This window comes from Geotrypetes seraphini, chromosome 4 (genome assembly GCF_902459505.1).
Source record: "Geotrypetes seraphini chromosome 4, aGeoSer1.1, whole genome shotgun sequence".
Taxonomy (NCBI): Eukaryota; Metazoa; Chordata; class Amphibia; order Gymnophiona; family Dermophiidae; genus Geotrypetes; species Geotrypetes seraphini.
In genome coordinates, this window is record NC_047087.1 from 45688927 (window position 1) to 45700000 (window position 11074).

Sequence of the window (11074 nt, forward strand, 5' to 3'; positions counted from 1 at the left end):
ACACTCACAGAATTCCTATGATTGTTGGAGCTGTTACTGCTGTGGCCGGCGCTAAAAACTGCACTACGGGTTTTGTAAAAAGGGGAGGGGGAGGTGGTAAATAATGATCTAACTCTGTTAAATCTGTTTGTTCTATACAAATAGATCAAAACATCTTCGCATGCAACCAGTTCTTATAGAGATAAATATGGTGGACCTCAGTGGCTACCCTCAGATGACTCAAATTGTCAGCACGGAGATTTAGACAGCCAAGCTTGTAATAAGTTTATTATTTAATCAATACTTTAACTTTCAATATTTCCAAACATTAACCCCCTCTTCTACAAAGCTGCACTAGTGGCTGCCGCGTGGTAACGGCCCCGAAGCCCATAGAGATTTAAAGGGCTTCAGGGCTGTTGCTGCACGGCTTTGTAGAAGAGGGGGTAAAACTAAATTTGGGCACTCATCTTAGATCTCAGATGAAACTATGACAGATAACATTAACATGGTGGTTCATAGTTAGTGAAGAAGTATATATAATGCCTAAGATTTTCAAAGATTGATTATTTTGGGATAAGGCAAAAAATGTTCATAAGATCTAGTCAAAGAAGTTTGGTTTTATTTTTATTCAATTTTAGGTTATATGATAAGACTATCTGGAAACAAGTCTGTATGAAAAATGTTATTTTCCTGACAGTTTGTGGTACTGGGATAGGTAAGGTAGTATCATCCCTGTAACTAGAGAAATGTATTCATAAAAATATAATTTTGATAAATTTAAACATCATGAAAAAAACTTAGGGCTCCTTTTACTAAGCTGCGATAGTGTTTTTAGCGCACGCAGCATTTTAGCATGTGCTAAACCAGCTCAATGCTTGTTTTAGCGTCTAGTGTGCGGGGCAATTCAGCATGCGTTAAAACCGCTATTGCAGCTTTGTAAAAGGAGCCCTTAAAGTAGTGGCCTCTCTTTTTTGACATGGTATATATAGCTTAGAGTGCTGGATTTTGCAGTCTTGTCATTTCATTATCTTGCAGCTGAATAATTTAGGTACTTCTGTACCTTCTGAATAGTTTTAGAAGTAAAAGACAAAGGTTTTCTTTTTTTTAAATTAAGGTGCACTAACCGATTTAGTTCATGCTAAAGATTAGTGCGCCCTAAATGCTAAGGCGCCTATAGAATATAATGGATGCCTTAGCATTTAGCATGCGCTAAATCAGTGCGCCTGAATAAAAGGACCCCAAAGTTTCTTGTACTATGTGGCTCCCTGTTTCTCTGTGCTCACTTTCTCTATATATGCAAAGGAACAGTAGTTGTAGATATCATCTCCTATGTTGTTCTACATTTGTGAAGTAACCAAATTCTCAAACAAGACTCACTTAAGACGCTATGAGGTGTGTCTAACTGATAGCCTGAATACCATTTTGATTTTCTGATTTCAGAAAAATTATGTACCCAGATACTATATTCAGAAAGTTATGTAATAAGATTTTATCACACACCTATCAAGTTCACCCAGCAACTCTTCTTGTTGCTGTAGTTCATCCAGTCTGGCCCAGAGTTCCTCCAGCTCCTTGGATTTATCATCTCCTGCTACATTTTGCAGATCTGCTTCAAAAACATCTGCAACCTTTGGCATGGAATGAGGTTTGTGGGCAGTTCTGTGTTTTCCTACGTAACAAAAAGTCTGTGTCATCTTCATTACATTAACATTAAATTGTTTCTCATGCAATATTAACCTAAATTTTTAGAAATTACCATCACAGACTATAATCTTCTTACTATTTATCACTTCTGAAGGACTACTAGATGCACCACCATTACTGTATCAAATCCACTGCAAGCACATTACAACACACATAAAAATGATATTCTTCCTTAATTAACAATTCTAGATACTAAAGGTGTCAGTATATTCAATAAAGCATCACAGGCAACTTCAAGCATTCACCTTTACTGTTTTACTAATGCCTTAGCCACATCCTAGAATGGGATTATATTATCATTTCTATGCTCTTTCAATTCACAGACTTACCCGTGCATCTCACAAACATGGCACAATTCAACCCCTCCCCCCCCCAAAAAAAAAAAACTGTTTTCTGGATGGAATCATATTCACATGGAGGGCATTTTTGATAAGATGTCCAAGTCTGAGTTTGGACATTTTGAGAAAGAAGTCCAAAAATCCAGTAGAGAAAATGTCCATTTTTGAAACTGCAAGACATCTATTTTTTTTCCCCAAAAAATGGCCTATCTAGATATTTTGGCCCTTAAACAAGCCATTGGATTGTACAAGCAGTCAGAATTCTTAGCAAACTAGCCACAGACATCTGAGCAAAGCAAAGGGACACTCTAGAGCAGTGGTCTCAAACTGCCCGGGGGCCACATGTGCACCTTAATTTTGAGGTCCTCGGTATGTTTACTATAATCACAAAAGTAAAATAAAACAGTTTCTTGATCATATGTCTCTTTAGCTATAAATTACGATATTATTATTAAGACTTAGCCAAAAGGAAAGATTTATAAACTACTAGTCTTTAAGCCCGTTACATTAACGGGTGCTAGAATAGATGTGTCTTGTCTGTCTGTGTTTCTTTCTCTCTCTCTCCTTGGCCGCTGTCTGTGTCCTTCTGTCTCCCACCCCCCCCCGAGCAAAGCTGTCTGCCCCCAGCACACCCCTCCCCCCAAAGCAGCCCCCTATCCCTCTCCCTGACTGTCCCTTCGTGGCCCCCCTTCTGTATTCCCCCCCCCGAGCAAAGCTGTTTACCCCAGCACACACCTCCCCCCAAAGCAGTCCCCTAACTGTCTCTCCATGGCCCCTTCTGTCTTCCCCCAAAGCAGCCCCCTTTCCCTCTCCCTAACTGTCTCTCCATTGCCCCTTCTGTCTCCCCCCAGAGCAAAACGGTCTGTCCCCAGCACACCTCCCCTCCCAAAGCAGCCCCCTTTCCCTGTCTCTCCATGGCCCCTTCTGTCTCCCCCCCAGAGCAAAGCTGTCTGTCCCCAGCAAACCCTCCCCCCAAAGCAGTCCCCTTTCCCTCTCCCCCTGGCCCCCTGTATTGATCCCTTCTTACCCTCCCTCCATCCCAGCATCTTCTGGCCTGCTCCTCTTCAAAGCAGCCTGCGATCGTGGCCGGCTTTAGCGAATCTCGCAGGCCGCTCTCCAACTTGGTAGCACATTCCCTCTGACGCGATCCCGTGGTTGGAAAGCGGCCTGCGAGGTTCGCTAAAGCCGGCCACGATCGCAGGCTGCTTTGAAGAGGAGGATCAGCGGCAGCGGCGGCAGTGGTTGGTGAGGGAGGGAGGGAAGGGGGAAGCTCCAGTGTGTTCCCTGCCGAGGATGCGGGCAGGGAGAGAGCTTGCCAGGCTTCCTCTAGCGGTTGGTGAGTGAGGGTGGGAGGAGGGGAGTGGCCAGAACGTTCCCTGCCGCCGCATTCTAAAATAGAATTCAGCTAAGGAACAGAAAACACGGCGGCAGAGGACATGAAACCCTAAGTGCGCAGGCGCACTTAGGGTTTTATTATATAGGATAAAGAGTTTTACCTCATGCAAAATTGTCATTTCTTTAATAAACTAACAATTTTTTGAGGACCTCCAAGTACCTACAAATCCAAAATGTGGCCCTGCAAAGGGTTTGAGTTTGAGACCACTGCTCTAGAGGGTACTGCAGAGAACGTCACATTAAAAAATCCCAGGCACACATTTCACCATAACCTGCTTATATTCTATGGTGAGCCCTCCAAAGCCCACCCATAACTTACTGTACCCATCAGTACACCACAATAGCCTTTATGCCTGTAGGTGACTTCTTTATGTAGGTACAGTGAGTTTTGGAGGGCTCACCATACAATATAAGCTGGTTATGGTGAAATGTGCACCTGGGATTTTTTAATGTGATGTTCACTGCAGTACCCCCTAGAGTGCCCCCTCCCCTGCTCTGCTGAGCTGTGCCTGTAATACAGGCTGAGCTGTGAAACTGTAATACAGGCTGGAATGTACTGCTTCTTTCACAGCTTTGGGTGGTGGGAGGAGGGGGTCAGTGACCACTATGGGAGAAGGGGGGGGGGGATTCACGCCTTAATCCCTCCAGCGGTCATCTAGTCAGTTTGGGCAATTTTTGGCCCTTATTCGTTTTAAAACAGGTCTTGCTAAATCAGGGGTAGGCAATTCCGGGCCTTGAGAGCCAGAGCCAGGTCAGGTTTTCAGGATAACCACAGTGAATATGTATGAGATGGATTTGCATGCACTGCCTCCTTGAGATGCAAATCTATCTCATGCATATTTTTTGTGGAGATCCTGAAAACCTGACCTGGCTCCAGCTCTCAAGGACTGGGATTGCCTACTCCTGAGCTAAATAGTGCCCTGGATGTTTTGTTAAATGTTCAATTATTGCTGCAGAATGTCAAAGTCCTAAGCCTGCCCTAAGTCCACCAAAAACACCCTCCTTTGGAATTTAGACAAACAGGAGATGACCAGTCTAGAAAGGCGGTTTTGAAAATAGTGATTTAGACATTTTAGCAAGAAAAATGCCAAATGCCACTTTATGCCATTTGGGGGGACATTTTTCTCTTTTGAAAATCAGCCCCTTAATCTACAGAGGTCACCAAATGACCTTCACCGAATAACTACTTTTAGTTATTAACACTAGCCATTCAAATCAGCAGCCAAGTTGCAAGAAGACAAAGTTGCCTACTTGTAACAAGATTTCTCTTAAGGTAGAAATTCATTAGATACTTCTGAAGGGCAGAATATTCAAGCTCTCTCAAAAGTGGCCACCTCAAATTCTTCAGCCCTATCCCCATTGTCCTCCAAGGTTCTAAACTCACCTAGCAATCTCCTTCTTCCTGTTTTTCCTAACAGTTTTTTTTCTCTCCTCTCCCCTTTCACAGCTTATCACTCCCCAGTATTCTTACTCTCTGTTCCATCTAGATATTTTTCTTCCTTCCTTCCAGTCTCAATCTTCTGGGTCTGTCTAGCCCTCCTCCAAGCTCAACCCCAATTACTCCCTCCTCCAACCTGGCCCATGTGGAACAATGAAGAAACCATTCCTTCTTCCAATCCACCTCTTCTGGTTTCTGTAGTCTAATGCTATTATCTCTGCTTCTTAATCACTGAACCAAATTCTGTGTAGTAGAAATAATGCACAAATTTGGCATAGTATGAAATTCCTCCAGCAGTAAATGAAGGCATATAATGCAAAATTCCAGCACTGGTTTTAATTGAACTGAAAGCCCAAAGTAAGATCAGGAAACAAACGGACTAGCAGCCAACAGAGAAAAAACAGAGCCACTTCTAATCAACAAATGGGGCGAAAACAGCCCAAGTTACCATACGGTAACACCATAAAATCATCCACGGAAGGAGTGAGAAACCTAGGACCCAAACCTAGAAATGACAATACACATCCAACGCATTGTGAAAAACGCTTATAGCAAACTCTACTGGGTCAGAGGACTACAACCCTACCTAATCCATCAAGCTACCGTATGTCCAACGTAGTAATATCCCTGGTACTCTCAATCTTTGACTACTGCAATGTAATCCTGCTAACATGATCAGGCAGATCCAAATAGTACAAAATGCTGCAGCTAGATTTCTGCTGGGAAAATCAAAGCAGATGAGTGCCACCCCGCTACTGAAAGAGTTACACTGGATCCCGATTGAAAGCAAGGTGAAATTCAAATCATGCTGTTGACAAACAAAATCATTCATCTTTCAGAACGGCAATACCTAGCAAACAGAATAGACAACCATAAACCAAAATGTGAAACTTGCGCCCTACGCACGAGCCTAGAATACCTACTGAAAATACCCTCCTTCAGAAGGCATCAAATACAAAAGCATCAGGCAAAGAATATTCTCGGTGATGGTCCCAATGTGGTGGAACTCCCTTCCAAGGGAATTAACACTAGAAAAGGACACCAAAAAGTTCAAGAAAGGAATAAAGATGACACTCTTCACAGAACACTTTAGCAAATAAAGATACAATTAGGGGGAATGGCAACATGGAGGAAACAGCAGGCTACTACCCAATTTGGAACATGAAAGGGTGAACTCACGAATAATACAAAGAAAGATGAATATATGATATACAGAAACTATAATAATAATATATAAACATAGATGATATAAATAGGTAAGATATACATATATTTAACTCATGTAATGTAACATCATTACTGAAGCTCATGCAAACCGCTCTGAATTGAGTCCCCAGTCATTAGTAGTAGTATAGAAGCTTCCAATCAACATATTCTTTATGTAAAAAAAATATTTTCTTCTATTTGTTTTAAAAGTATACCCACATAATTTCATTTAATGTCCCCTGTTTTTTGTACTTTTAGAAAGGGTGAAAAATCGATTCACTCTTACCTGTTCTACACCACTGAAACTTTTGTAAACCTCAATCATATCCCCCCTTAACTGTCTCTTTTTCAAGCTGAAGGGTCCCAACCTCTTTAGTCTTTCCTTAAACGAAAGGAGTTCTATTCCCTTTACCATTTGGTTGCTCTTCTTTGAACCTTTTTTAATTCCACTATATCTTTTTTGAGGTATTGTGACCAAACTGTGAGCAATTGTCAAGGTGAGGGCGCATCAGATTACAGATAGCACAGCCACACCTCTTAAGATTGGATTAAGTGCAGCCATGCTATCCTCAGTTGTGACAGCTTGTGGTGCGGTGCCATACACCTGCTGCCACTATGTGCTGTTCTCCCTCTGATAGGCCCATGCACCACCCCTACCAGCATTAAACAGCTAGCAAAGGGCTTTTACTGCACTAGCTGGTACTGCAGGGCAATGCCTCTTTTTTTCCACTTTGTCAAATGGTTTAACCAGTGGCATAGCGAGGGTGAGAGGTGCCCTATGCAGTGGCACTCCCCCCCGATGCCCCCTGCCACACACGTGCCCCCTTCCCATGTACCTCTAGTTGTTCACCGCTGCAAGCAATAAGAACTTCAACGTACTTCTCATGACCTTGTCGTCTCTCATGCTGACGTCGCGTGACGTCAACAGGAGAGACGACACGGTCACGAGGAGCATGTTAAAGTTGTTGCTCGCAGCGGTGAACAACTAGAGGTATGGGGGAAGGGAATGGGGGAGTAGGAAGATGCAGGGCGAAGAGGAGGAGGAGTGCTGGTGCCCCCACCAACATGGCGCTTGGGGCACACTGCCCCTCCACCTACTATGCCACTGGGTTTAACTTGCATTAGCTATTAATGTCTAATGTGAGGTAAAACTTACTAAGCTATATTAGGCAGCTAGCACAAGGGCCCCCATATTAACCAGTTCACCTTTATGACAAGCCTATTAATGCCTTCAAAGAATTCTACTAGATTAGTAAAGCACAATCTTTATTTGTTAAATGAAATTGACTCTTCTCTATTAAAAACCACGATTACGCATATGGCTAGAATTTTTATTCTAAACAATAGCTTCCACCAATTTACTTGGTACCGATCTCAGGCTCATTTGTCTATAGTTATTTGAGTCACTACCGCAGCCTTTTTGGAAAGGGAAGATTCAGTACTTACCTCGATAATCTTCTTTCTGGAATAAGGGTATATGAGTCCTGACAGTAGGTGATATTCCCATACTTGCAAGTTGACTGCATAAGGATGAAATTTACATTCTTCAGGTCCACCTCCTTCTCCAGTGCTGTAGAGAGTCCCCTTCAGTTTATACCAAAGCAATCAAACAGCACTAAAACAAAGAAATAAGAAGCAGGGGGGAAAGGGGAAGCTCCCCGCTAAAACATTTCTGTTCTGTAAGAAATAATTAATAAGGTTAAACAACACTGTGAACAACTTAGGTGGAATAAACAGAAACCACCCATCAAAAACGCAACCAGTATGAAGCTTATGAAGTTCATAGTCTTACTGCTTTACACTTTATTTTCTCTTCCTTTTTTTTTGTATGGAGTATGAACCATGTAGCTGCTGTACAAATTTCTTCAGGAGGAATTGCTCACGTCTCCACCCATGAAGCCACACTTCTAGTAGAGTTTGCTCCAATGGCTGTTTACCACAGCCAATGTATGCCAATGAAAAAGTCATATAAATCCATCTGGAAATGGTCACCATAGATGCTGGCTTGCCTAGCCTAGCAGCACTGGTTAAGACAAAAAGATGATCTGACAAATGAAACTCATTGGTTACTTCTAGTTATCGAAAAAGACTTTTCCGTACATCCAGCAATTTCAAAACTTTGTCCCTCTTCTTGGAACCCATGGTCTGGAAAGCAGGTACCTGACTTCCTGATTGATGTGAAATGTCAACACCACCTATGGCAAAACAAAGGGACCATACGAAGAGAAACTCCCACTTCTGTAAATCTGAGAAACAGTTCCCTGAATGAAAGTGTCTGTATTTCTGAGACTCTCCTCTAAGAGATGATGGCTACCAGAAAAACTGTCAGATTCAGCAGGGACGCCTCCTGTAAAGGCTCGAAAGATGCCTTGCTGAGTGCACGCAGGATAATGTTAAGGTTTCACAAGGGAAATGGTTGTCTTACCGGAGGTCTCAAACCTGAGCACCCCCTTCAAAAATTTGGCTATATCTGGATGCAAAGCCAAGGAACCCTGATCCACTCAGGCTCTGAAATACGAAAGACCTACAATTTGCACATTTAAGGGATCCTACTACCAGTCTCTTTTCCATGCCAGCCTGCAGAAAAGCCAAAACCACTAACACTGGGACTCTGCTTAAATTGGCTTTAGAAGCCAAATCTCCCTCCCATAACCTAATCAAGAGCATTCTGTGGGTGGAGAAAGCATAAGCCGAGACCTTGCTCAGGACTCTGATAATGTCATACAGGGCATCAGCCACATAGTCAATCCCCTCTATGACTAGCTTGGGGCACACTTCATTGTCCATGCTGAGAATCCTACAGACTTTGGTATGACAGGCACATGCCATGAAAGAGGACGCTGAAGTGACCTTCAACCCCAAGGCTAAGGCTTCAAACTGACATTTAAAGACTACATCGACCCTGCAATCCTGCACATCCTTCAAGACTATACTTCCCTCACTAGGGAGGGAAGTACGCTTGGTAACCTGAGCTATTAGTGAGTCTACCTGCAACTGGACGAATAGCAGCTGAAATTCAGAAGCCATGGGATTCAGTCTTGTCATCGTCTTAGCCCCTCCTTAGGAAGCCCTCTGGTAATTAAAACAGTCAGATCTGGATGTGAGGAAAAAAATGAAGGCTGGGTCTGGGAAGCACTCATAATGGAACACTGCGCAGCTGCAGCCTGTAGGGGTCTCACGCTGACTCTGGAAAAAGATTCAACGCCATTGCCTAAAACAGGTGGCATACTGTAGGGTCCTCTCTCTGCTGAAGGGGACTACAGTCTCCTGACCTCCAGTCTCTGGGCAAAACCCCATATCCACCAGGAGGGATGGTTTGCTCTGTGACATTAAAGGCATGGAATACGACTTCCAGTCCCCTACAGTCTTTACCTGACTGGTCCTATGGTTCTTGCTCAGGAATCTCTGCCAGGGAGAATGCATATGAAGAGGACAGGTTCCTTTGCAGGGCCATCATTGCTTCATCACCTGTTACAGGAGGTCACCGACAATTTAAGCAAGCTTTCCAGAGCAAACTCACAAATTCCATGGTAAATCTCTGACAAGGGACCTCCACAGTGCCTTTTGCCGTCTCTTGGGCTCCACTGGTTCCTTGCACCTGTGCTTTGCTCAATTACCTTTAAAGGTCTCCAGAGACATTCTTCTGCCAGAACAAGGAGTCCTTTGCAATCCCCCAGCCTTCAGGGTACCAGAAGAGGCTAAACCCGAGGTCCCTGCCCCTCTCTTACATGTCCTGTGGCATGTGGTACAAAGGCTCTGTTGAGCCAGCCATCCATCACAAATCTGGCATTATATAGGGGTATCTCCACTAGAGGAGTCCGTTCCAAGTGATTCTGAGTGAAATCAAGGAGTTTTTGAGACAGATGGATGCTTTTAAACAAAATCAGGAAAATCCAAGATGGCTACCAGATGGTCACACTACAAACATCCTGGGAAAACCCCTTAAAGGGCTAAATAATTCTGAGAAAAAGTTTTTGGAGATGGAGGACCCTAGATACAGCCCCAGAAATACTTAAAATCAGCAAAATCAGGCTCAGGCTCCCCACCCCACCCCAATTTTCCCTTAGACTTCAATAGGCAGTACTCACCATCTATGCTGGGCTAGCTTGCTTCAGCTGCCATCAAAACTGGAACTGGAGAAGGCACTACCTCAAACAGCAAACCAAATCCTCTTGCTGGAATCTTTGGGATACCAGTCAGCCTTAAAGTCCGACTGAAGTTTTAACTCCTATGGACCCTCTTGTGAGTGGGAAGGAGGAATTTACACAGCAGGCACCCGTTAAGCCCTGCTGGACGGACACTGGGGCCTGCACTCAAGCCTGCATTGGAGCCTGCACTCAAGCACCTGATAAATCAGAATGAGAGCTAGCTTCAAGGGGAATGGACCCCGACCTCCACAAGTCCAAATGCAGGCAGCCAGATAGAAACCCCAAGAACTGCCTTTCCAGCTGCAGAGCAGCCAGAGCAGAGCTACCCCAGAGTCACTGGAGACGTCTCTAGCACTGAAATCCTCAACTTGAATTAAAAAAAAACAACAAAATAATAAAAAGATATCAGATCACAGCAGAGCAGAATCACACCTTCTTAACTCGCTTTCAAAAGGAAAAAAACTGAAGAGGGCTCTACAGCACTGCAGGAGGAGGCAGGGCTAAAGAATGTAAATTTCATCCTTCTGCAATGAACTCATGAATATGGGAATATCACCTACTGACAGGACTCATATGCCTTTTGCACCAGAAACTACCCTCCATTCTTCAAATGCAGAAACAGAAGGAAACGATGTGTTACAGGTTAGCAGCAAAGAATGCATTTTCCAAATAATATAAGGTCTGATTTCTTAAATATAAAATAAACCAAAAATAACTGAATGAACCATAATATGTATTTTTATGATTACATAGCATGCTTCCAGAAATCAGATGCAAGCTATAAATAAAAAAATATAACTGAATATTATTGGTGACTAGTACCTTTTGTCAATGCATCTTCATTCTCTGTTTCTTCTCGTATGTCA

The 11074-nt window shown here is 43.3% G+C and overlaps 1 protein-coding gene across 2 annotated transcripts in view; it reads right to left on the bottom strand.

Moving 5' to 3' along the window:
* URI1 (URI1 prefoldin like chaperone) overlaps nt 1-11074 on the bottom strand; it is a 211327-nt gene that overhangs the window by 53616 nt on the left and 146637 nt on the right. For both annotated transcript variants that reach the window (XM_033941954.1, XM_033941953.1), the window contains 2 exons: nt 11031-11074; nt 1480-1648 (listed from right to left, as the gene is read on the bottom strand). The exon at nt 11031-11074 is cut by the window's right edge and continues 17 nt beyond it. In XM_033941954.1, coding sequence (XP_033797845.1) covers nt 1480-1648; nt 11031-11074 — 213 coding nt within the window. The remainder of the gene's footprint in view (nt 1-1479; nt 1649-11030) is intronic.